The following is a 27,817-nucleotide window of genomic DNA, read 5'->3' as shown; positions in this document are numbered from 1 at the left end:
TTAGGAGACTAGAGAAAATATGCAAAAAGATTGCAACCATGCAGTGTTATGCAGGAAACGTGCTTTCAAAGGTCATTCAAACATTATGCAGCAAAGCGTTACCCAGCAAAGCCATTGTGATATAACTTAAAATGGTGATGATTCAACTGATTTAGAAGAAAAAAAAAAAAATCAGTTGTGTCGCTCATAAAAAAATACCTCCGTGAATTGCTTTTGGATTCGGGCAATTTCCACCCTTAAACTTTCCCTCTCTTTAGTCAGTTCATTGATTAGTTCCTGCAGTTCCAGCGCTCTGTTATTGCTGGTTTGCAGCTGGAACTGAATGGCAGACAATCGGGAAGCACTTTCAATGTCGATGGTGCTCAGGCTTCTCTTCACATCATCTCGCTCCAGTCGCACGCTCCTCAGTTCCTCCTCAAGCCGCAGACGCTCCTTGGTAAGATTCTGAGTGAGGCTCTGCAACTTCTCAATCTCGCTGGTGCTCTCATTGAGTGCTCGAGTCTTCTCCTCTATGGTCTTGTAGAGGGAATCGTTTCGTTGATTGGCCTCACGGACAAGGGCCTGTTCCCGTAGAAGCTGCTGCTGCAAAGCCTTCAATTCTGCATTCACTTTGGCCAGACTCTCTAAGGTGATTTTGTACTCCTTCTGGATTCTCTCCAACTCCTCTTTAGAGCTGCGAAGCTCCAGCTCATACTTGCGTCCAGAAGAACTTTCCTGCTCTTGATGGACCCGTAGAGTGGTGATGGTAGTGGTGTATTCCCGGCACATCTGGTTCACCCTCTCTAGCTCCGTTTCCATCCTTTTCCTCTTCGTGAGGTCATCCAGACTATTCCTCTTCTCCTTCTCCAGTTCAGCCTGCAACTCGTTCACCTTGGACTGCAGTTCACCGATGCGACTCTGCAGTCTGGTGGCATTCTGTTCCAACTTGCTCTTTTCATTTTTTTGCATCTCCATCTCTCTCTTTACCACCAGGAGCTCTTGCTCAGAGATCTTTAACTTGCTAATTACCTCAGTGGTTGAAGTTTGCTTAGCGAGTATCTCAGCCTGAGACTGTCTGATGCTATGATTCTCGACCTCCATGGCTTTCCTCCGCCGGGTCTCGTCTTGTAGATTCTGGGTCAACAAGGTAATCTCACGGGCCCTTTCCTGAGCAACTCTGTTGGCCTCTGCCAGTTCCACCCGGTGTCTTGTTTCAGTCTCTTCCCTTTGATGCATTATGAGCTGGATCTGTGTCTCCAGTTCCCTCTTGCTCCTGCTTTCCTCGCTTACTGAGGACCTCTGCTGAAGTGCCTCCTCTTCTGCTTTCCTCCGTGCCGCTTCTGCGTGGGAGAAAGAAAGCTTCACCTTTCTAAGTTCATCTTCCAGGTCTCTTTTCTCAGAGGCTAACCTCTCCATCTGGAACCTCAGAGTTGTCGATTCCTCATCCTTCTGCTGTGTTGACTTGAGGATACTGGTCTTGGTGATGTGGATCTCAGATTCAAAATTTTGCTTTAGGCTATTAATGTCCTGGGTCAACTGCGATCTTACCTTTGAGGTCTCAGCTTCTGCTGCACTTCGCCGGGAGGCCTCATCCTCCAGCTGTAATCTCAGCCGCTCAATCTCCCGCTCTTTGTCTTTGATGGCCCTTTCAAACTGGCTTTTGGACATGCTGAGCTCGTCCAGTTCCTTCTGTCTCTTGCGGATAGCAAGCTCGTACTCGTCCTGCTGGGTGGTGTACCGCTCCTCAGCCAGCCTCCGCTTGCGCTTCTCCTCCTCAATGAGAAACGTGAGGCGGGACATCTCGTCTTGTAAGCCCTTCAGCTGATTCTGGGTGCTGTCCAGGCTTTCCTGAGTAACATTGCACTGCCTAGCCTGGGTTCTCTTCACCTCCTCCATAGACATAAGCTGCTCTTTGGACTGGGTCAGCTCCAGCCGATAGTGAGTCAGACTGTCCTCCAGTGACTTGTTCTTCCGGGTTTGATCATCAAGGTTCTCCTTGTGACGTCTCAGATTCTCCTCCAAACATCCAATTTCAGTCTTCCATCTCTAATTAAAGAGAAAATTCCATATTAAGTAGTGGTAGTAAACCAAAATAAATTAAATACTTAGTGAATGCAATTTAAACTATTTGCCACTTTTGCTATATGTGCACTTCAGTATAAATCACATTCATAGTCTTCAAACAAATGACTTGTAAATGTAAAAAAAAATTCTACATTATATAATTCAGAGATTCCCAAACTACTTTTTTGTCTGTTAAACTCCAAATACTATCCCTACGTATACTACTTTTACTTACATTTTAAATGTTAACCTCTTACAAACAGTTATTTTAGTATTTTTATAGTTGTATTAATATTTAAAAAAAGCTTATATTTTATTTTTCATTATTTAATTTCGTTATGTGCTTTTGCCATATTTTTATTATTATCATTAGTAGTATTGCTATTTAGGCTTAATTTATTTTCAGTCCAGTTCAACCTTTTTCAGTTTATTGCAAAAGCAACATTTCTAATTTTCATAAATTTTTTCAACAAATATTTTTTTTGTCAACAAATACTTTAAATAGTATTAGTTTTTAGTTTTAGTTAACGTTAATACCCCTGCTTACAAAAGCCTATCAACTCAATTAATTTACATGTAATTTGGCACTGGCATCTTATTAACTCCATGCTGTCTCGTATATATTTATATTATTTGGAAAGATATATTCACAACACATCTTGTCTGAGTCACAACGCTTACCATTAAGTCCTCCATGTTTTTCTGCATTTCCCCAAGGAATTTGGTGTAGTCACTTGCACGTGTCAAGAGCTCTATGTAGTGTGATTGCAGCTCCGTTGCCTTTGGTGAAACAGTTATAAGTCAGTGAAGGCATGTTGAGTACAGATACACTCAAAATAAAGTTAATCGGGGGAACTGTGATGTTAAAGAGTTAGTTCACCAAAAAACAGACAGAATGACACAATTGTGATTTTTGTGTGAACTGTCCCTATAGTTGACGATGTTGAGTGCAGCATGTGAAAGGTTTGGTTACCTCCTGCCTGAGTTCAGTGGTTGGAGACTGAAGCATTGTCTTCTTGATGGGAATGTTGAGCAGCGTCTCCAATCCTGCGCTGTAGGACGCCAGCTGGAGCTCATAGTCCTGTCAAAACAGTGTTCTGGGACCTCAGCCTTCTGCAACGTTTCTACATGTACTTGTAATAAGCAATACAGCAAATATCAGTCTCACCTTTATGGAGGCAGCACATGTGTCTGAGTCTTTGACCACATCATCCACTTTTTCTTTCTTTCCTTTTATCTCAGAATACAGCACCTGTTCACAGCATTGTGTACAAAATTATTTTACTTCAGACTTTCAAATAGTTATTTCTCATTTTCATTTAGTTTAACTTGATTTACTAAAATAACTAAACCTGAAATTAAAAATTTATTTGAAAAAACTGATTCAATAAATGAGCTAATGCTCATTTTTTGACACAAAAAGATTACAAAAACACATATCAGCGAGTGTGTTGGACTGACTTTTTGCTGTTCCAGGTGGTGAATTAAATTTTCCAAGCTGCTGAATTTAGTAATCTGTAAGGCATCTTGACGCTGGCGTGTTTCCTGAATCCATTTGTTGATTATGGAGCTTGTTTGCTTGTAGTGATTCAGCTGTTTCTCCTGTTTTTCCAGGTCCCATACCCTGACAAACAAGCAAGGAATGGATTACAACTATAATTATGCTGTGATGCTTTCTACAACAGTCGTGCATGTTGAAATTCGAGACATGTCAGAAACTCTCCACACCTGCTATCAATCTGAGTCACAATCCTGCGCCAGCGGTCAGTCATCTGTCCTACGAGCTCGGAGTATCTGGACAGGTCGACGTCACACTGATGGAAAGATTTGTCGATTTGACCGTTCCAGTGAACAGCCTTGGACAGCTCCGACTCCATAGACTTCAAAACACCCTTCTTCTGCTCCAGATCTGCTTTCATTCTCTGCATGGCACAACACATCACATTAAATGAGACATATCATGTGACATACTCTATCATTTCGAGTCACAATGAGCCAAAATTTTGGAGACATGCGAAAAAAGCTCTCGTAAAAAGCATTATAAATAACCTCTTAAAGTTAGGATAAACTCCAACTTGTCTTATATCCCAAAAGTTAAGATATTCAATGAGTTTACTGGTGTCACGATTTTCCCTGTGTTTTGTGTGTTCTGTGTTCTAGGACTTTTACTTTGAAGTGTATTTTCTGCTCCTATTGTTCCAGTGTTTACTTCCTGTGATTAGTTCCTGTTTTACTTTGTTTCTATAGTTACCCTTGTTGGTTACCATAGCGATTGATTTCTATCACCTGTGCCTTGTTAAAGCCCTGATATACTCACGGCGAAGTTCTTCTTTGTTCTTCGATTAGGGGTAAAGAAAAGTTTGAAATACGTGAGCAGCGGTTTACTGTTAGCGAACATCCGGATCTGGATTCAGGTTATGATGACAACCACCATTTAAATTATATTGTGTAAACAATTATTCAATAGGTAGATTGCATAAAACTCAAAATGTGTTTAGGGTCAAAATGACTCTAAATGATGGATCGGGTCTCATACACACACCGATTAGAAAAAGACAAGGTGTCATATTAAGAGTTAGGATATATAAACTCAAATATTAAGTTTACCTTCAGAGTCGTGCGGTATTTTTCCACTTCATTAAGATCAAGAGAAGAAGTCTCTTTTTCTGTCAGACGAGCCTCGTGGACTTTAATGATGTCCTCAGCCTGCAGGAGGCTCTGGATCAGAGCTTGAAGAGCAGTGAGCCTGGAAACACACACAAACACCTATGAAACACTACTCATTATTATTTCATAGGTTCATTTACCAAGTCACTGCTCTGATTGGTCAGATGACCCAGTTTTCTGTTGTGATTGGTCTACTCTGCTCTGATTGGTTAAATGGCCCATTTTTCTGTTGTGATTGGTCTACTCTGCTCTGATTGGTCAGATGGCCCAGTTTTCTGTTGTAATTGGTCTACTCTGCTCTGACTGGTCAGATGACCCAGTCTGTTGCGATTGGTCTACTCTGCTCTGATTGGTCAGATGGGCCAGTCTGTTGTGACTGGTCTACTCTGCACTGATTGGTCAGATGACCCAGTCTGTTGTGATTGGTCTACTCTGCTCTGATTGGTCAGATGAGCCAGTCTGTTGTGATTGGTCTACTCTGGTCTGATTGGCCAGAAGAAACTCAAGACTACAATGGAGCCGTTTCAGGGAGTTCAGAAACACTGGCACTGATATAGAGAAGAACTGGAGCTTTGCAGAGCTTGTTCATTACACACTAAAGAAAGATGAACATGAAGAAAAGCAGAATAGGTCCTTGTTAAATGTTCTTGCCTCTGGATATATGCGGCTGAGAATCCTCTCAGACTGCCCAGTTTCTGGTTGATGAGGTCCAGCTCAGAGCGCAGGTACCGCGTCTGCTCTTGGTTAGTGCTTCCATCCAGCTCTCTTAAGATCTTCTCCCTCAGATGCAGGTACTCGTCCTGGATGGTGTCCAGATCATGATGTACACCCTGACAAAACAGATCGTTATGCAAATGTACTTAGTAAATAAAAAATGTACTTGCTATATGGTTATGAGGCAACTGTTATATGATTATGCTGGAATAATAATGCTGGAAATCCAAATATTGGCTGATAATCGGCTTGGCCAGTATATTGGTCCATCACTGGTTGTTCCAGCAGACTATGCCACTGGTAGTGGTGTTTCAGTGTGTGACTGTACCTGCAGCAGCACAAGTCTTTGAGAGCACTCCTGTACACCGTTCTCCTTCAGAGGCACGTGGAGATGCTGAATCATGCCGGCCTCCGCTCCCTCTAGTCTGCGTCTGAGAGCGCTCAGGTCTGACATGAGATTGACATTCAGCCCCGAGGAGACCGTCTTCCCAGTCGTCGACACCACTGTTTTCTCAGTCTTCGTCACCACCGTCCTCCCATCGGTCACCACTTCAGTTTTCCCTCCTTTATCCCCTGAAAGACAAACACAACACCTTTGTAAAGCAACAGTAATTAAATGAACTCGTCCTAAATCATGGATGGGCAACTTCAACAACTGCGAAGCGGCGACTTGTTCACAATACAGCACTAGCCTCTCCTACCTTATTGCTTTTACATAACGGTTACCAAACAATACAAATATTAAAGCCAAAAAAATATGTATCAAAGCAACTTTCATGATGTAAATTCACTAATAGCCTTCCTTCCGCTGGAAAAAGCAGTCCCTGACCGTGAACAGCAACAGAAGTTACGTTATTGCGCCATTGGGTGGCGACAAAGACTGTCTTTATGAGTGAGTCAGTCAGTCAGAAGACTTTTATATTGAAAGGACTGAAACTTGTGAACATGGAGAAGCAAGACGCAACTGACACATGACTAGCGTCTCACGGCAACGGGAAAACCCCTTAACTGTAGTTGTGTTTTATCATGAATAAAACACAGCTATCGACCAATCAGAATCAAGAATTGGAACTAACCATTTTATAATAATTAGTCCATGTGACTGGATGTGGTGAACATGTGTTGAACGTGTCTTTGCTCTTACTATAGTTGGGCAGTTGGATCACCAGCCGGTCGTAATGGGATTGTGCTCCAGCGTATTCCTGCTCCATCCTTCTCTTGTCTTCATCGCCAAACATCTCAGAGCCAAGACTGTTACGCATGAACTCCTGGTAGTGAATCTCCAGGCTCTTAATAATGTTGCGATACTCCTCAGGACGCATTTTCGACAGCTAAAACAGACAAAAGAGTCACTAAAGCACCCATAGATTGAGACATTGGAGAAACATAGTTCCATATGCAACCAAAGATCAAGTTACAAACTACAAAATAATGACTTTCTCACACCCTTTTAGTATAAATATCTAAAACATTCTTAAATCAAGATACATAGCAAAAATCAATATATGGATATAATGAGTTTTTGCTTAAAACCAGAAGAAATATCTGCCATTGGGGTCCGAAAAAAATCTTTGAATGAAGTTTAATTAAGATTCACTAAAGCAGCCATAGATTGAGACATTGGTGAAACATGGTTCCATTCACAACCAAAGATCAAGTCAAAGCGTATAAATAGCTGAAACATTCTTTAAATCAAGATACATTTACTTAAAAAGCTAAAAGAGACTTAAGATATCAAGTCTTGGTTTCTGAAAAAGCAAAATGAAGAGCTTTTTTTTTTTTGTCGTTGCATAAAACCAGAAGAAATATCTGCCAGTGAGGCTGGGAAAAATAATTTTCTTTTCCCTTTGAATGTTTTTTGACCCCATTGGCAGATATTTGTTCTTGTTCTTCTAGCATAAATTCTCAAATTTATAATGTTTTTATTATTATTTACGGAACGCTAAGCATCCAGAAGCGACTGCAGGGCATTAAGCTCATATCATCTCCTACCATTGTGAGCGTGAGGGAGTTGATGTGCTGAACGTCCTTCATGCAGTACTGCCAGGAGATCAGACTCTTGATGTTGATGTACAGCTGACTCCAGATGGACATGATGGCTTCATAGTACTGCTCGTTCCTGTCAGCCAATAGATGAATCAGTGCATTTCTGCTCTATAACACTGTCAGCTGCTCTGTGATCTGTGATCTGTGTGCATGTGTGTTTTTGCCGTACTTTTGTGCCAGACTGATGCTCAGAGGGTTCGGCGGCGGGATGATCAGACACACGGATGGGATCAGCATTTCCAGTCCTCCCGGTCCGGTGACGTGCCACTTGCTGCGCTGCGTGTTGTCCTTCAGGATGCCTTCGTTGTTCTTCTGAATCCCTTTCTGTAACACACACACACACACACACAGTGTTTCACATGGGTTTGCAGAAACATCAGAAATACATGCACTCTGCGTTTACACACTAAATTTAGTTCTAGCGTTAAATGACACCTGAAACAACTAAACAAGGTCTTTGGGTTTACTTGAAAATTACAGCTGGAGGCTAGTCATGTTCACACACATGAACACCAGCACAAAGTCATAACTAAGAGTGGGACACACTGGATGAAACATGGCAGAATCAATATAGTCTATAGTTGATGGCAATTTTTTGTTGAAACTGAATGTTTACTCATATCAGGAACTGAAAAAGTTATTATGCGCTTGGCATCAGCAGCAATTTTCTAGAAGTAGGGTTAAAAAAACGGTAGTTACTATGGTCATAACTATAAATTATGCATAATTACATGCAACTAACCCTAAACCAAACCCTAACTCTACAGTGCATGTAGTTAATTATTATTTCTCAGTACTTAAATGCATAATTACACTGTAACACAGACACCTTAAGATAAAGTGTAACCAAAAGACCTTGCTGTATTTTGTGAAGTTAATTAACACTTCCCGCCATTGACAGACATTTCCAACTTTCCATGTTTTCACTGTTATCCATTACTCTTGCGCTCTTACTGTACTCAACATCTGAAATACTTCAGAATCTCTGGATCAAACCACAGGCAAAAATGAGCAGAAACAAGCAATAAAAGCATAGTAGTTTTTTTTCTGCTTTTTCTTCATAATGTTTTATGAAACTTTAACACATTTTAGTGTTGATAAAAAAGAATGCATGAAGCTAGAATTAAACATTCATTCAACAAAACATTACAAATGCTGAAAGTGGCTTGCAACTTTAAAAAACAAAAACATTGGCAGGGAAAGAGTTAAGAAAAGGAATACCGCCATCTTGCTCCAACGAAAGTGTCTGACATTGTAATTACGACTTCACAACTCATAAATACGAACTTCCCAGGAGTACATGCACACATCATAAACTCTGGGTCCTATATAGCTCGGATATAAACACTGATTTCCACAATAGTGATCAAAATAGAGTAAATCACCTTTAAAAGTAACTTAATGCTTCAAATAAAGATTGTTATCATTACAGCGTTACACCAGTAGGTGGCGACAAATGACTGTTCAAGGATCAACTGTTTCATGGAAATCGGTGGTCTTCATTTTAATATGCGCTAGCAAAGCTTAAGAAGAAGAGAGAGGACAACAACATCATCCTCACTGCTTGAAGGACCTTGAGTCATTGAATCATTCATTCAAAAGTTTTGTTGTATACACTATTCCATTCAATAGACATAACTATTGAATGACTCACTCATAAAGACGTCACTTATATATGAGGATGAGACTCACCTGATCCTGTTTGAAGTCACACAGAGCTTTCACTATGACCTGACCGCTGCTCTTCTCCTCGGGGTTACGAGGCTTCAGACACACGATGTTCTTGGACTTGCTGACCAGCGTCTGCACCTGCCTCTTGCTCTCCATCATCCTCTCCTTCTCTTTCTACACACACACACACACACACAGGATTCAGTGAGCACAGAGGGATCGTGCAGCGCAGTCATCACGTGTTTGACTCGACAGGTGTCGTACCTCCAGGCCTTTGAGCAATTCTGTGAGATTCTCCAGAGGTGTGCTCTTGTCACAGGTGAACCTCTTACGGATGGCCTCGTGGTCTTTCTGCAGTCTGGTGTACGTCTCGTTCGCCTCCTTGAAGAACTGCAGACCAATCAAAACACAAATTAAACTTACTTTCTTCCATAGAACACAAAATAGAAATTTCAATGCAATTACAATGAAGAGGGACTGGGGCTTTTATGCATGTATTTCCAGTTGATCATTTTAGTGCATCAACTTCAAGTTTATTGCAAAGGCAAGATTTATAATAATTACAATTTATTTAAATTTAGCTTGCAGTTAGCAGAAATGTTTTTAATAGTTTTAGTTAATGATAATAATCCTGAAATATGCAACATGTTATTCCTACAAATATTGATGCACAGTGTGACCTATACTCAAACAGTAGCTCAATTATAACTGTGCATGTAAACATTCTTTATGAGGACAAAACATAACTGAGCATAAATAAAGGTTACATGGGGCCAATTTTCCAACACATTTGGAAATGTGTAGCTTATCATTTATAAAATCACTTGCATTCAAATTATTGTTTATTATTTGGGCTCTAAAGTTTTTCTTATAATTTTTACAGTCGTTTTAGGCTTTCATCCATTACCTTGTCATGGAAACAAATTCATAAAATGTGATACAACTTTACATAAAAAAGTTGGTAACACATTATTTTACAGTGTCCTTGTTACATATGTTACATGTACTTACCATAGTAATAACAGTAAATATGCATAATTACATGCAACTAACCCTCAACCAAACCCTAATCCTACCCTAACCCTATAGTAAGTACATGTAGTTCATTATCATTACTCAGTACTTAAATATATAATTACACTGTAACAATGACACCTTAAAATAAAGTGTAACCAAAAAGTTTAATAGGTGTTTTTTTTTTTTCTTCCAGTAATAACCATTTTATGTCTCGTGGCTATAATTGTTAAACCGTATTTTAATGTTTACAGATTGTCACCCAGATTTAGATGTTTTTGGTGGCTGCCGATTAAGATACGATTCCTTCACTGTTCACGTGAATATTCACCAATTCAGCACTTGTCACAACAATAGACAGTATATACAGTATTGAACCCTCACTTGGCTGTAGGCGGCGTTCTCCTTCAGGTGAACATCGATGCACTTGGTGATCTGCAGTAACCAGCTCCACTGGGTTTGCAGCGTGTCCATGTACGCCTGACAGAAGCAGAGAGAAGAGCTCATTCACATCATGAAGCATTACGTAAACCAGACGCTTCAGCTCAACTAACGTGAGCCTAATACAACAATCTAAATCAGACCTGAGTCTGCATACGAAGTGCTTCGAGCTAGATTAATAGATTCAAATTATTGTAAAATTATTAACTATGGAAAATTATTGTCAAAAAATTGAAAAGAGTCTCTCAGGACTCTATATGTGGCTCAGGATCGGGCTTTGGGCTTTTTTCACTAATTGTATTGTTTGCTTGAGAAAAGTCACGAGTCTGAAACCTCCACTCCATAGGCTGCACGATTATAGCACAAACGAGACGTGTTCTTACAGCCTAAAGCTGAGGTCGTGTTCATGTTGTACATCTTTAAATGTAATACTGTATAACACACTACAGTTCAGTTATAATCATGTACACTACATTGTGCTTTAGTATGTTGGTCAACACATCAAAACAAGTGCACTTCTTTAAAACATAATGATTTACTCTGAAGTAAAACTGTTCATTTGAAATCATTCATTTTAAAAGTGTGTACTAAAATGGCCTTTTATCAATCTATATATTATCTATAATTCAGAAGTACAAGTACACACTCAGTACAGTTAAGTGCACTTCTTTTTCCCAAGGGAAAGCTAATTTCATAGCTAATATTTTCACATTTCTTTATAATTGTGAAAATGACAGAATGATTGGAAATGGCGCACAATAAGCACATGTGTGATACACACATACATATCACCGATACAAGTGTCTTCTGAGTTATGGTGGACATGACATCACTACTGAGAGAGAGTCCTGATTGGCTAAAAAAAAAATCACAGCTGTGAATCACATTTATAATAAATTATTCAAATCTCCTTTTCAGGCCATTTCATCAGGAATGCAGACATTTGAAAACTCCGCATGAGGATGACAGATTTCGCACGGGTTTGAAGCCGGTCAAGTGCATCGGCCAGCCTGTGTGACAGCTGTGTCCAGTCCTCAGTCCTCACCTGGATCTTATCTGACGCCGGGTGCTGGTTCTTCAGGAGGACGTCCACCTTCGTCTTCAGCTTATTCAGCTCTTTCTCTTTCTCCTCCAGATCACTCATCAGTTTCTAGCAGGAACCACACACATTATAAGCTAAAATCATGCATGATAGGTTTAACAAATAGATTAAAAGGTAACACTTTACAATAAGGTTCATTAGTTAACATTAGTTAATGTATTAACTAACAACGAGCAATACATCTGTTACAGTATTTATTAATCTTTGTTAATGTTAGTTAATAAAAATCCAGCTGTTCATTGTTTGTTCATGTTAGTTCACAGTGCATCAACTAATGTTAACAAATACAACCTTTGATTTTAATAATGTATTAGTAAATGTTGAAATTAATGTTACCTAAGATTAATAATTGCTGAAGAAGTATTGTTCATTTTTAGTTCATGTTAACTAAGGCAGTCAAGTAATGAACCTTATTGTAAAGTGTTAACAATTAATACATGTATTGTTCATTGCTAGTTTATGTTGCAGTTAACTAATATGATCAAATTAACCCGTATTGCCCATGCTAAGGCGACTAGATAGCTAGACTCGGCCTGTGTTGCACAGACTGCAGATGGATGGAGTTAATGTGTGTGTGTGTGTGTGTGTGTCTCACCGAGTAGCTCTCCTGTTTGCGAGGGATGTAGTTGTCGATGTTCTTATCGCCCCAGTCGAACACCAGCTCCTCCTCCTCTCGGTCGTTGACCCACATGATGGCCCTGGAGATCTCCTCGATGATGCCCTGCAGGTCTCGCAGCTGAGACACGCGCAGATGAGACATCTTCTGCTCGCAGGGAAGAAGAAACCATCGCGCGTGTGAATGCAGGATTCGGCTCATGACGAGAGAAGCCAGAGATATACTGAACAAAGGGTTGGTTGGCCTTTTATTCAATTAATGCATTTAAATTCATAGTGTTTACTTTTGGAAATTTTGACTTTTATTTAAGTAATATGTTAGATTTATGGACTAGTTTTGGCCACTAGAGGCCCTCATTGTGTTTCATTTCAGTTTCCCGCCAGTTTATCATGTGTTATTGTTCTCACCTGTGCCTCATTTCCAGTGAGTGTATTTATTTATAAGAGTTTCTCGCCTTCCTCATGGTCATTTAAAGGGAGTCTTTGAAAAGTTGTTCCTGTATTTGAGGGGCTGTTTACACGACACCATTTTCATGCTAAAAACGTAAAACTTTTTATGCATTTTGGCCGTTCGTTCACATTTTGGGAGCCTGAAAACGCAAAGTTTTGAAAAAACGGGTTTCAAAGTGCAAGTTTTTGAAACCGCTCTCCGTGTAAACAACAAAAACGTGAATCTCTGAAGACGATGATGTCATGAACATGCGTGTTACGTGTTAAGTCTATAGTGTTTCTGTCTATAGTGACTGCTTTGGTTTCCTGTAAATGGCTTGTTCTGATTGGGCAGCTCTTTTATGATGGCATGATCGCACCATTATGACCAAACAAGATCTGAGGCTTTTATAAACATCCTTATTGATGTTCTACGAACTGGCACTTGCTTCTAACCTTCTAACCTTAACAGTATCTCCTAAAAGCACTGCATATTAAACATTTCATAACATTTGAACTACCTGTAAAGCACATGAAATAACAATCTGAATATTGTAATATTATATTGCTTGCTATTATCTGCTGAGAACAATAAACAAAGGTAAGTTAAATCTCTTAAATTGTATTTGTCTTATTGTCTTAGGCTTTCTATTAGATTAGTTAAAAGTTTAATGTTTTTTTATTGTATTTTGCTTAAAGTATTTATATTTTGTACATTGCATGGTTTCTTTTTATGCTTTATTTTTATATGCTCAATGTTTTATTGTACAGCACTTTGGTGCAACTCTGTTGCTTTTAAATGTGCTATAGAAATTAATTTTGCCTTGACTTGACATGATCAAAGACGTGTGTAAGGCTCAGAGTCGGTGTTTGTGAGTGTGTCTGGTCATCTGACCTGTAAAGTGTCCCACTCCTGGTCCAGCACGTGGAGTCCACCCTTCTCTCGGCTCTGCAGCTGAAGCACAAACACACTCGTCACACTCACAGTTCAACAACACACACTCACACTCTTTCTTCCCCATCACATGTTTTATCATAATCATGAATCAGGCATCCAATTTCAAATGCTTAAACACTTAAACTTAGTTTAGTTTGCTTGGTTCATTTGGTCCGAAAAACAAAACAAAAAACATTAGTCTTGGTCCACTTAGCGTTCACATTGGCAATTTTAACGCCGAACCTAAAGATATCGAACCTAAAGATAGCGATAGCGAACCTAAAGATAGCGAACCTAAAGATAGCGAACCTAAAGATGGCGAACCTAAAGATGGCGAACCTAAGGATACTGAACCTAAAGATGGCGAACCTAAGGATGGCGAACCTAAAGATGGCGAACCTAAGGATGGTGAACCTAAAGATACTGAACCTAAAGATACCGAACCTAAAGATAGCGAACCTAAAGATACCGAACCTAAAGATGGCGAACCTAAGGATGGTGAACCTAAAGATACTGAACCTAAAGATACCGAACCTAAAGATACCGAACCTAAAGATACCGAACCTAAAGATGGCGAACCTAAAGATACTGAACCTAAAGATGGTAAACCTAAGGATGGTGAACCTAAAGATACCGAACCTAAAGATAGCGAACCTAAAGATAGCGAACCTAAAGATACCGAACCTAAAGATGGCGAACCTAAGGATGGTGAACCTAAAGATAGCGAACCTAAAGATACTGAACCTAAAGATACCGAACCTAAAGATACCGAACCTAAAGATACCGAACCTAAAGATGGCGAACCTAAAGATACTGAACCTAAAGATGGTAAACCTAAGGATGGTGAACCTAAAGATACCGAACCTAAAGATACCGAACCTAAAGATAGCGAACCTAAAGATACCGAACCTAAAGATGGCGAACCTAAGGATGGTGAACCTAAAGATAGCGAACCTAAAGATACTGAACCTAAAGATACCGAACCTAAAGATGGCGAACCTAAGGATGGCGAACCTAAAGATACTGAACCTAAAGATACCGAACCTAAAGATGGCGAACCTAAGGATGGCGAACCTAAAGATACCGAACCTAAAGATGGCGAACCTAAAGATACTGAACCTAAAGATACCGAACCTAAAGATGGCGAACCTAAGGATGGCGAACCTAAAGATACCGAACCTAAGGATGGCGAACCTAAAGATACCGAACCTAAAGATACTGAACCAAAAGATACCGAACCTAAAGATACCGAACCTAAAGATACCGAACCTAAGGATAGCGAACCTAAAGATACCGAACCTAAAGATACTGAACCAAAAGATACCGAACCTAAAGATACCGAACCTAAAGATACCGAACCTAAAGATACCGAACCTAAAGATGGCGAACCTAAAGATACCGAACCTAAAGATACCGAACCTAAAGATACCGAACCTAAAGATACCGAACCTAAAGATGGCGAACCTAAAGATACTGAACCTAAAGATACCGAACCTAAAGATGGCGAACCTAAGGATGGCGAACCTAAAGATACTGAACCTAAAGATACCGAACCTAAAGATAGCGAACCTAAAGATACCGAACCTAAAGATACCGAACCTAAAGATAGCGAACCTAAAGATACCGAACCTAAAGATACCGAACCTAAAGATACCGAACCTAAAGATACCGAACCTAAAGATACCGAACCTAAAGATGGCGAACCTAAAGATACTGAACCTAAAGATACCGAACCTAAAGATGGCGAACCTAAGGATGGCGAACCTAAAGATACCGAACCTAAGGATGGCGAACCTAAAGATACCGAACCTAAAGATACCGAACCAAAAGATACCGAACCTAAAGATACCGAACCTAAGGATAGCGAACCTAAAGATACCGAACCTAAAGATGCCGAACCTAAAGATACCGAACCTAAAGATAGCGAACCTAAAGATACCGAACCTAAAGATACCGAACCTAAGGATAGCGAACCTAAAGATAGCGAACCTAAAGATGCCGAACCTAAAGATAGCGAACCTAAAGATAGCGAACCTAAAGATACCGAACCTAAAGATAGCGAACCTAAAGATGGCGAACCTAAAGATGGCGAACCTAAAGATACCGAACCTAAAGATACCGAACCTAAAGATACCCGAACCTAAAGATAGCGAACCTAAAGATAGCGAACCTGAAGATAGCGAACCTAAAGATACCGATCCTAAGGATAGCTAACGGATAGCTGGTCGGCTTACAATCGCTCTGATATTGGACCCTGCGTTACCGTGCACTTTACTGCAGTTTAGCAGTTATGTTTTTGTGATATCAACTTCAAACTTATTTAGACATTTGGCTTTGATTTTCTAGCAATTTTAAACTCCATGTTATTTTGTAAAATATATATTTTGCATAAAATAAAAATGTTTAGTTCATTACATCTGCCTTATGGTAAACTTCTATAAGTTTCTTAAAGGCTCATTTGTTGAAGTGCTTCATCCTCTTCAGGCCCGTTCACACTGAGAACGATTACTGTTACGATAAAGATATCGTTCTAAAAATCCAGGGCACAACTATAACGATAGCTGTACAGAGAAATTATATCGTTGGAATAACTCCCAGAACGATTTTTTTCCAGCTGATGAATGATAAAAACTTTGACAGCCAATCAGAATCCATCCAGCTTTAAAGAGCTTGAGCGTTTAAAGAGACAGACGACAAAACTGCAGAGCGCTTATAATAAACACAACTAATATAGTTATCGTTCTTGCTGTGAACAGGCCTTTACTATCCCCACTCAAATGACATCATCATATGAAGGACATGAACTGGGATTTCAGTCCTCGTACCAGCTCATCCCGAGCCCGGTCCACCTCCAGGCTTCTCTGGATCGAACTGTGGAACTTGTTGTGATTGAAGATTTGCTGGCTGATGGACTCAGAATCTTCACCGAAGGGTGACGTCTCAATGAGTCTCTGCAACACACAAACACACACATGAACAACACACAACACCAACATCTGCAATCTTCTCATTTCATCATATAAAGACCAAAACAGCAGACTACATTTTAGTTTCAGCAATTAAACTGGGTAAGTTAAGTCATAATAACCCAGTTAACCCTAACCTTCTGTTTCAGAACCTGTTGGAAACCACAGAAACTATCTATCTTAAGTCTTAAGTTAAGACCTGACAAGTTCATTTATGATTTTCGTATTACATAAGCAAATCTTCAGTTGATTTAGGATTCTTATCCTTATAAAATCTCATCTTATCTGTAGTTAGTAAATCTTACACCCCTCCATCGAGTTCGGTAATCAACTCTCAGGTCTGTTACCAAGCAAACAGCGGCTGTGAAGTAAATATAAGTGAGGTTTTGATAAGCTTTCATAGGAGTCTGTTATTATTATTTGTCAGAGTTTTATTGTCAAAGTGCAGCACATCATTTGGGTGTCCACAGAGTCTTTCCACCATCAAACATCTCTGATCTTCATCTTGTCTCATTAATAAACGTGACGCCCTTCTCAAACAGGGCTGTTATTGTGAGGCTTTTATAGTTTCAAATACTTTTGAAGTTAGGACACCATTGGGGTTTTCCTAAAGTTAAGACTGTTTGTAGGATTTTTTGTGGAGTTTGTAATACCATTTTCCTATATCTGTAGTTAAGATAAGATTACGCACTTAAGAAATGTCCTTTTGTACATTCTGTTGGTTACCAAACAGATAAGAGAGGGTTGTAAAGTTAGGATCTCTCTGTAATGCGGCCCATAATTCCTGCAATGTAAACAACATTCAGGAAACCTCAGAAGCAGACTCTCTGAGCCAGAAGCAGAGTTACTGCAATGTCTATTTGATCCATGCAAAGATTTTTTTGTTTGTTTTTTGTATGCTATATATTATCATTTCTATAATAATAAAAAATGCAATGCATATTCAAGTAATGTATTTTCTGTTCTGTTGTTCCTCATTTTGATTAGTTTCAAGCACTCTTATTCTGCATTCCATTTCACTTTCTCTTCATGCATGTGTGCGGAATCAGAATTAGAATGCGGAATTCATGTCCTCGAGGAGGTGAGCTGTGACAGAATTCATGTAACAAGTTTGACGTGTTCGTTTTTCCCACAGTTACAGTAGAGTACATACTTGAGTGCACAGTGCAAGTATGCGAACTGGGATGCAGCATTATCTGGTGTTTTGATCCGCTGTTGGAATATTCTCTTCCTGTTATTCACGTCATTATCCTGTGTAAACATAGCCTCCCTTTCCTAGGCTGATTGTCAGGAATTGTCTAAGCAGGAATGGGGTTTCCCGCTGTATTCCTGTATTGTGGACTCATCCTTTTATTTCAGTAAAATCTGCAGAATTGACACACTTTGAAGCTCATCATTTAATCTGTCTGACCTCAGGTGAATAATCGTGCGCTTTATATCTTCTTCATCATCATCATCATCACCACTGATGAACTGTAGGGGTCAGTGTGTGATCATTAACATTAGCTGTGATCAGGGTCCGCGGGACGGGCGAGAGTTATTTCAAGCATTCACTCCGACAGAGATAAGAGTGTTAAAGCTCTGTAAACCAGTTTCACCAGACTAACTTTCACTGCTTTCTCTCCGCTTCTTCTGCTACAGACACTCCCTGTTTTTCTCCTCCCCCTTCCTGCTCAAAGAAACAATGTGTTCTCTGTCTAACCTCAGTGTGTGTGCGTGTGTGGGTGTGGGTGTGTGTCTGTGTCTATGTGTGTCTGTGTCTGTGTGTGTACTTGTACAACTATCTTTGTGAAGACCAGTTTGAGTTTTAGACCATTGGAGTGAGGACAAAGAGAGTAAAGGACATTTTGTCCAGTCCTCAGTTTCTGAGAGCCTTTAAAGGCCTGTTTGAGTCAACACTTGGTTTTAGGGATCAGGTTATAATGAGGTTAAGGGTCGGTTTAGGGTCAGGGGTCGGGTTAGGCACTTAGTTGTGATGGGTAAGGTTAGGGTAAGCGGCTAGAGATTGCATTGTGTCAATGAATGTCCTCATAAAAATAGATGTACAAGAATGTGTGTGTGTGTGTGTGTGTGTCACAGGTGGATGATAATGTGCAAATGTTTTCTTACTTGATTTAACCCACTAAAATGATCTTGTTGGTATAAATGAATGCATTTAGGTTGACTCTGCCATATTAAATATTTTAGAATCACAATAATTTTGTTTCAAACTGAGATAACAATTCTGAATGAACAACCAAACAAAATAACGTGTTTTTTACTAGAGATTCTGACAAAATGGTAATTGCTGCAGTCTATTTCAAATTTTTTTTTTGTCGTTTTGACTGAATGATTCAATGACTCACTCATAAAGACTTGTCTCCTGACTGGATGAATCAGTGTTTTTGACCGAATCTCTTGAGCGAATGATTCAATGACTCACTCATAAAGGCTTGTTCCCTGACTGGATGAATCAGTGTTTTTGACCGAATCTCTTGAGCGAATGATTCAATGACTCACTCATAAAGACTTGTCTCCTGACTGGATGAATCAGTGTTTTTGACCGAATCTCTTGAGCGAATGATTCAATGACTCACTCATAAAGGCTTGTTCCCTGACTGGATGAATCAGTGTTTTTGACCGAATCTCTCCAGCGAATGATTCAATGACTCACTCATAAAGGCTTGTTCCCTGAGTCCTGACTGGATGAATCAGTGTTTTTGACCGAATCTCTCCAGCGAATGATTCAATGACTCACTCATAAAGACTTGTGTCCTGACTGGATGAATCAGTGTTTTTGACCGAATCTCTTGAGCGAATGATTCAATGACTCACTCATAAAGACTTGTTCCCTGATTGGATGAATCAGTGTTTTTGACCGAATCTCTCCAGCGAATGATTCAATGGCAAACACAGGTTTAGCAGTCTCTTGTCTCCACCTACTGGTGTAACGATGTAATGACACAATCTTTATTTGAAGCGTCGAGTAAAAGCTGGTTTACTGTATCTGGATCGCTATCGTAGACATCAGTGTTTATATCTGAACTATACACTTTTATCCCAGTGCTTCTGTGATTAATATGATTATAAGACAGAAATAACGATACTGTGTGTTGAAAACACTGTTTCATATCTATACAGGACAACGGCTCTCTCTGGATCAGATCTGAGTCACTGTGATCGGACTCGTCAAAGGTTTAATATACAGACAGAGCTGAATCACTGTCATTCAGGAATGAGATTGCATGTCTGATCTTTAAGTCAGTACAGTGTACAGTTCCTATGAAACAAACAAGCAAAGAGCTCGACAACACAACACTGGCTTAGTGAATCTGTTGCTGATTCTGCACACAGTTTAAGTCTTGCTCGTTCGCCACTCCTTTGCTTTAAAGGGAAAGTGGTGTGGGAGTGTCTCAGCAGAGCCGGGTGTGTCTCCTGCTGTGGGTGTGTGTATGTGTGTGTGTGTCCTCTACACTACCACAAGTAACAGCAAGTCAGGGAGTCGCATACACTCCTATTCTCTCTCTCTGTCTCTCTGTTTTTGTAAATGCGTCACCCTTCAGAGGGTCTGATAAGCCTGAGCCAGTCTGGACAGAAGGAGGAGGAGGTGCGAGTGCATTCCAGCGCACTGCTGTCATTATTATGGGCTGTTCTGCCAGTAAACCCTTAAACACATGAGAAATCACACCGTCCTCTGCACACACACACACACACACACACTGACGCTCAGCTCAGGAGATCTGCTGTGATACTGCACACACACTCGGACAAATGCCACCCTGAAAACATCTAAATCACCTGCCTTTGTTCAAGTCAAAAATATGATCTAATATTGCTGAATCAGCCTAAACACATTCATTCATACCAAGATAAATACATTTTATGGGATAAATCAAGGAAAAAGCACACTTTTTCACAGGGAAGCTCTGAGAAAAATGGTTCTCTCTGCTTCTATGACAAGCTGTCGCTATCCCAGGAAACATTTCACACTTATATCCGAGGTTTCTCAGGCAAACATACAGCAGATGCTGTAGCCATAGAGCATAATATATGTTTTACCTGCAAATCATCATATTAGAGTGATTTCTGAAGGATCATGTGACACTGAAGACTGGAGTAATGATGCTGAAAATCCAGCTTTGATCACAGGAATACATTACACTGCACTATATATATTCACATAGAAAACAGATGATTTACACTGGAATAATATTGCATTATTTTTACTGTATTTTTGATCAAGTAAACACAGCCTTGATGAGCAGACGAGACTCTTTCAAAAACAGTAAAAAATAAATAAATAAAATCGTGTTCACTTCTAGTTTAAGTCCAACAACCAGCATTATTTTAGTTTCTAATTTAGTTTTATCAATATAGTTTTTCAATTAGAACTTATATTTCTATATTTATAGTTTTCATGTTAATTTGACTTTAATTATTAGTCATTCTGTTATGTGCTTTAGTCATTTTATTATATATTTTTTTATATATATTACGATTTAGGTTTAATTTATTTTTATTTCAGTTTCAGTTTTAGTTTTATATAATTCCAGTTAATAATTTTAGTGTTTCAACTTATATAATTTTCAGTTTATTGCCAAAAAGTTTTTAGCTAAATTTAGTCTAAGTTTTTCAACTAATAATTTCAGCTTAGCTTCAATTAACATAAATGTTTTTTTAATAGTTTTAGTAAATGATAATAACCCGGGCAACAACTGATGGCAAAAGTACCACTAATGTACTAATATCACGAATAATCTGCAATAGTCAAACATTGGTAACACTTTACAGTAAGGTTCATTAGTAAACATTAGTTAATGCACTGTGAACAAACAATGAACAGCTGTATTTTTATTAACTAACATTAACAAAGATTAATAAATACTGTAACAAATGTATTACTCATCGTTAGTTCATGTTAGTAAATACACTAACTAATGTTAACTAATGAACCTTATTGTAAAGTTAGTTTTTAGATGGCAGACTGACTGGGTTCATGTATGTGTCGAGTGAAGGACTCGTGTGTGTGTGTGTGTGTGTGTGTGTGTGTGTTTCAGACCTTCTTCTGGTTGATCCAGGATAAAGCGTCCTGGAAGCTCTTGCTGGGATCGTCCCATACGCCGCTCGCAGTGCTGGTCCTGCGGAGAGTCGTGCCCGTGATGGAGTTACGGATGTCCGTGTGGAACAACACACACTCCTCCACACTGCAACACACACACAACCAGCCTTCAGTTCACATGACAGTTCACAATGATTAATCGTTGCCCAGCACTAAAGTTTAAACAATAATACATTTTCATTTCAACTGCAGATAACATGCAATTAACTGTCTGAGAGCATCACATGCAGTTCACACTATATAGAAGTATATTCTATTGAAGTATATTCTTATAAAGTGTATTATTTCCGTAATATGTCATCTTTTTAAAAGTATGTACTTCTTTGTCACAAGGGTTAGCGAGTGGCTCAGACACTGTCTTCTTAAAATGCCGTTTCTACCACATTATTTTAACATCATAAGTCACTCCAGATGTTGTGGAAATGACATTTGCTGGTTCAGAAAAAAATGGTTATTGTAATGATTGATGTAAATCCACTGCTGGTGGACAAATAACCTACACACACACACACACACACACACACACACACATACACACACTCTGCTGTACCTGCGCATGATGTTGTCGTTGGGTATTCTGGCGTTGTGTAACTCTACGGCACACACACACACACACACACACACACACACACACTCTGCTGTACCTGCGCATGATGTTGTCGTTGGGTATTCTGGCGTTGTGTAACTCTACGGCACACACACACACACACACACACACACACACACACACACACACACATACACACACACACACACTGCTGTACCTGCGCATGATGTTGTCGTTGGGTATTCTGGCGTTGTGTAACTCTACAGCACACACACACACACACACACACACACACACACACACACACTGCTGTACCTGCGTATGATGTTGTCGTTGGGTATTCTGGCGTTGTGTAACTCTACAGCACACACACACACACACACACACACACACTGCTGTACCTGCGCATGATGTTGTCGTTGGGTATTCTGGCGTTGTGTAACTCTACGGCACACACACACACACACACACACACACACACACACACACACACACACACACACACACACTCTGCTGTACCTGCGCATGATGTTGTCGTTGGGTATTCTGGCGTTGTGTAACTCTACGGCACACACACACACACACACACACACACACACACACACACACACACACACACACACACACACATACACACACACACACACACTGCTGTACCTGCGCATGATGTTGTCGTTGGGTATTCTGGCGTTGTGTAACTCTACAGCACACACACACACACACACACACACACACACACACACACACTGCTGTACCTGCGCATGATGTTGTCGTTGGGTATTCTGGCGTTGTGTAACTCTACGGCACACACACACACACACACACACACACACACTGCTGTACCTGCGTATGATGTTGTCGTTGGGTATTCTGTGTTGTGTAACTCTACGGCACACACACACACACACACACACACACACACACACACACACACACACACACACACACACACACACTGCTGTACCTGCGTATGATGTTGTCGTTGGGTATTCTGGCGTTGTGTAACTCTACAGCACACACACACACACACACACACACACACTGCTGTACCTGCGTATGATGTTGTCGTTGGGTATTCTAGCGTTGTGTAACTCTACAGCACACACACACACACACACACACACACACACACTGCTGTACCTGCGTATGATGTTGTCGTTGGGTATTCTGGCGTTGTGTAACTCTACGGCACACACACACACACACACACACACACACACACACACACTGCTGTACCTGCGTATGATGTTGTCGTTGGGTATTCTGGCGTTGTGTAACTCTACGGCGCACACACACACACACACACACACACACACACACACACACACACACACTCTGCTGTACCTGCGCATGATGTTGTCGTTGGGTATTCTGGCGTTGTGTAACTCTACAGCACACACACACACACACACACACACACACTGCTGTACCTGCGCATGATGTTGTCGTTGGGTATTCTGGCGTTGTGTAACTCTATGGCACACATCTTCATCTGCTCTATGGCCTCCGCTGCCGCCATCATGTTCTTGTCCACCTCAGCGGCCGGTCCCATCTGAAACACCACATCAGAACCATGCAGAGATCACTGTGAGTGTGTGTGTGTGTGTGTCACATGCAGAAGAGTGGAAGTGTGTGTGAATGACTCTTACGTTCTCCAGGAGGTTCTGCGCTCTCTTCAGGAACCCAAAGCAATCCTGGTAGAGCATCTGAGCTCTTTTCTGAACAGACATCGAGGACATGCTAGGAGAATATATAAACACACAAGTGTTCTTGAGAAGTTACACCACGCATTAGGTCACTATAATTATTTACGGTATTTTAAAGGAAACTTAAAGATGTTCTGTTGGATAGATCTATAATTTCTATCTTTCATCATTTTCAGCAGAAGACAGATCAGAACATTTTCTCATATGGGAACAAACAAGCCATTCTGGTAACACATTATTTTACAGTGTCCTTGTTACATATGTTACATGTACTTACCATAGTAATAACCGTAAATGATGCATAATTACATGCAACTAACCCTCAACCAAACCCTAACCCTACCCTAACCCTATAGTAAGTACATGTAGTTCATTAATATTACTCAGTACTAATATATAATTACACTGTAACAATGACACCTTAAAATAAAGCTGCGAGCAGCGATGAAAGGGCCCTCGCACCTCGTATGCTGACCATTCAAATGGGAAACACACAAACTGAGGAACAGCTCATGTTCGTGCACAGCAGGGTGAGTGACATTTGAAAATAATATAATAATTATAAATCAAGCATCTTATCCATAAATCTTGTGCAATAAACACAAGACATTAGCCTGACCACTTTGCAATGATAACATTCTCCCGCTTATATTTTCAGCGCGCCAGGCTAATGCTCACACGTCGTGGAGCAAACGTAGGTGTGTTTGTTAATCCTGTCGACATTTAGTTGTGAATGGGGCGTCCCACACTGCTTGATCCACGCCCGGCATTTCTCCCCTTAGGTTTTAGGTTTCGGGAAGGGTAAAAATTCCACTTTTAGGATACCGGGTATCAGATTTGCATAACACTTTGGCATGTTTGCCTCGCTCGAAAGCTTGCCAGACCTCCCGCGCCTAGTTACGGTTGCTAAGCCACGATTGGCCTGTGGCGGTTTTCGGGCGTGGCTTAGCGAATGGTCAATTTAACGTCGCAAAGGCCTTTAGATTAGACTGACAAAATATGATACAAGAAAAGTACAACGTCTGGAAATGGCAAAAACTGCAAAAATTTCGCAGAGAAAAGTCAAAATATCTCACTTCCTGTTTGGTTTTCAGATTTCGCCCCCGGACTTTATATCGGCCTGTTACACGTGTCTACCGAACTTCTGTACGTGAACCGTAGCGCCAGGGGCACTTCGTCGAAATATTCTAGGTGGCGCTATCGAGCCATTTTGCCACACCCACTTCTGAAACCCACATCACATGTACATTCTCACCACTTCTGACGCGTGTGAGTTTTCGAGCATGTTTAGGCCCTCAAAAAAGCAATTCACTTTGGAGAATAATAATAATTGTAAACAGAGCAATTCTCACCATCGGGCCCTAATAGAGTGTAACCGCCATTCTTTATGAATTACATCATGTGCCATTCATTTTAATACATGCATTTACACGCAAAGTCCATATGCACCGTGCAGTAACAATTTTAGCGGGTTACACTTTATTTTAAGGTGACATATTTACATTGTAATTACTCAAACAAGTACTGAGTAACTACATGTACTTACTATAGAGTTACAGTTAGGGTTTGGTTTAGGGTTAGTTATTTGTAATTATGCATCATTTATTTATTACTATATTAAGTACATGTAGTAACGTGTAACTACATAGCCTTAAAATAAAGTGTAATCCTAAGTTTTTTGCAAGCACTGTTTGTTAAAGTAGGGGAGAGCGGGGTACAACCTAACACTTTTACTTTCTCAGTTTGTGTAAATCCACTGAGGGTTCAGAGTATCTATTTTTCCCCACATTAATTTCACACATGTCTAGTATTACATTGTTTTGTTTCATTAATAGAGTGTATAGATTTTTCTTGATTTCCCCTGACAGAATGGAAGTGAAATGTGACAACATGCCCCATAGGTGAGGTACATTGTAACACAACCATATGACAGATTAAAATGTTGTCTGATCTAATAAAAAAAATATATAAGACAAAATAAAATATTTTGTCAAAAAAATGCAATTATTAACTTTTTCATATAAAATAATAGCATTTATTAATAATTAAAAATAAACGATTTTTTTAGTTTGACAACAAACACACCGCAAAACACAGCTATACAGCAAAGTTCAAAACATAATAATACTTAATCAAATTACTTTTGCTATGGTTAAATAAATGTTCAATCTTCCAAATATTTTAGAATTTTGGCGCATTTCTTTTCTCTAGGCCTATATAGTGTTGATATGGCAACCAGTAAATACACTAAGTTTCGTAATGCTGGCAAGTGTGTGAACTTTTAACCCATGTGTGTTACAACTATCCCAGCGTTAGTTCGAGCCTCGCTCACTCCTACACATTACCAGAGACTTGATAGACTAACTGTACATGTCAGTCAGTGTGATGGACAGTTTCCTGTCTCGCGACATAACGGAATAATATGTTTTACTATTACATACACTGTATCTGGACTCTTAAGTATCCACCTCTTCTCAGATGTTTCACCATCATTTCCTAACGTATCAAATTATAAAAGAAACAACTGCTGACACAGTAAAAGCAGAGAGCTACACGATGAACTTGAATAGCTCTGATAAGATGTTCATACTTGGACCTCCGACTTTGTAGTGCAGACTTTGTTAATAAATAACACGTAACTTGATAATGCATGAATGGAAACTCACCCCAGCGTCCCTCCACCGCCTCCTCCTCCTCCTCCTCCCTGTGATCTGTTGGAGAAAGAGTGTGTGATGGTCTGCGCGTATCCTCCACCGTCGTTGAACTCGGAATGATATCCGTTTCCACTCATGAAGATCTGCGCTCCGTCGCCCCGCGCTAAACTGAGGTCGGGCCTGGAGCTGGACCTGGGGCCCATACTGTAGAGCCGGGTCTGGGATCCGGACAAACTCATCTTTGCAGAAGCTAAAGCAGCGAGTCAGCGAAACAAAGCGCAGTGAGAGTGATAAAGTCCTCCTGCTCTCCTGCTCTTGCGCGTCTCTCCGCGGCGGTGACTGCGGCGGTAATGGACGCTGCGCGCTGGATAGTTCCGGTTTTCCTTTAGACCACACCTGCACACACACACACACACACACACACACCCCTGTGTCCATGAGGTGTGGCTCATACATGAGGTGTTCCCGAAAAATCCCCCCCACTTTCCCACGGAATTCTCTGATACGGTCAAATTAAATATTCGTGGTTTTTTTTTTCTTTTCTTCTTCATCAAAACTTTTTTTTCTTTTTCTTAAAATAAATACTTGAACTTTTGCCAACTTTGTTAACAATAATGCAAATTGTTTTTAAAATAACTTTCTATCAAAAGCTGCAGGTTTTATTTGTTATTTTATTTTTATTTGGTAACACTTTACAATAAGGTTCATTAGTTAACTACATTAGTTAACATGAACTAAGAATGAACAATACTTCTACAGCATTTATTCATCTTAGATAATATTCATTTCAACATTTACTAATACATTATTAACATCAAAGGTTGTATTTGTTAACATTAGTTATTGCACTGTGAACTAACATGAACAAACAATGAACAGCTGGATTTTATTAACTAACATGAAAAAAGATTAATAAATACTGTAAAAAATGTATTGCTCGTTGTTAGTTCATGTTAGTTAATACATTAACTAACGAGCCTTTTTGTAAAGTGTTACCTTTTAATTGATTATTCATTAATTGATTCGTTTTCAATGCTATAAACATAACACAGAACACAATATATCCGTGGTATCCCATATCATTACATCAGTGAAATGGTGAGCATGCGCATCTTACAGAAAAGAGAAGTGATTGCAGTGATACAGAAGAAGTGATACAGTGATACA

The 27,817-nt window shown here is 39.9% G+C and overlaps 1 protein-coding gene across 3 annotated transcripts in view; it reads right to left on the bottom strand.

The window, feature by feature from the left end:
- Positions 1 to 27,088, bottom strand: part of dspa (desmoplakin a) — a 30,224-nt gene extending 3,136 nt beyond the window's left edge. The window contains exons 1-23 of one of the 3 annotated variants that reach the window (XM_084411492.1): positions 26,663 to 27,088; positions 23,940 to 24,030; positions 23,721 to 23,842; positions 21,684 to 21,828; positions 16,505 to 16,630; positions 13,638 to 13,697; positions 12,294 to 12,461; positions 11,642 to 11,746; positions 10,540 to 10,635; positions 9,406 to 9,531; positions 9,163 to 9,315; positions 7,640 to 7,794; positions 7,417 to 7,543; positions 6,569 to 6,755; positions 5,753 to 5,997; positions 5,362 to 5,540; positions 4,651 to 4,789; positions 3,772 to 3,965; positions 3,505 to 3,667; positions 3,212 to 3,295; positions 3,017 to 3,124; positions 2,725 to 2,823; positions 199 to 2,025 (exon numbers count right to left, since the gene is read on the bottom strand). In XM_084411492.1, the coding sequence (XP_084267618.1) occupies positions 199 to 2,025; positions 2,725 to 2,823; positions 3,017 to 3,124; positions 3,212 to 3,295; positions 3,505 to 3,667; positions 3,772 to 3,965; positions 4,651 to 4,789; positions 5,362 to 5,540; positions 5,753 to 5,997; positions 6,569 to 6,755; positions 7,417 to 7,543; positions 7,640 to 7,794; positions 9,163 to 9,315; positions 9,406 to 9,531; positions 10,540 to 10,635; positions 11,642 to 11,746; positions 12,294 to 12,461; positions 13,638 to 13,697; positions 16,505 to 16,630; positions 21,684 to 21,828; positions 23,721 to 23,842; positions 23,940 to 24,030; positions 26,663 to 26,889 (4,926 nt within the window). In that variant the 5' untranslated portion in view covers positions 26,890 to 27,088. Of the gene's footprint in view, positions 1 to 198; positions 2,026 to 2,724; positions 2,824 to 3,016; positions 3,125 to 3,211; positions 3,296 to 3,504; positions 3,668 to 3,771; positions 3,966 to 4,650; positions 4,790 to 5,361; positions 5,541 to 5,752; positions 5,998 to 6,568; positions 6,756 to 7,416; positions 7,544 to 7,639; positions 7,795 to 9,162; positions 9,316 to 9,405; positions 9,532 to 10,539; positions 10,636 to 11,641; positions 11,747 to 12,293; positions 12,462 to 13,637; positions 13,698 to 16,504; positions 16,631 to 21,683; positions 21,829 to 22,293; positions 22,334 to 23,720; positions 23,843 to 23,939; positions 24,031 to 26,662 lie in introns of those variants that run through there. The other 2 variants (XM_084411494.1, XM_084411493.1) reach the window with 2 other exon arrangements.
- Between the last annotated feature and the right edge of the window lie 729 nt (positions 27,089 to 27,817).

The sequence above is a fragment of the Rutilus rutilus genome, assembly GCF_951802725.1.
Source record: "Rutilus rutilus genome assembly, chromosome: 6".
Taxonomy (NCBI): Eukaryota; Metazoa; Chordata; class Actinopteri; order Cypriniformes; family Leuciscidae; genus Rutilus; species Rutilus rutilus.
This window is presented reverse-complemented; position numbering and strand designations above follow the sequence as displayed.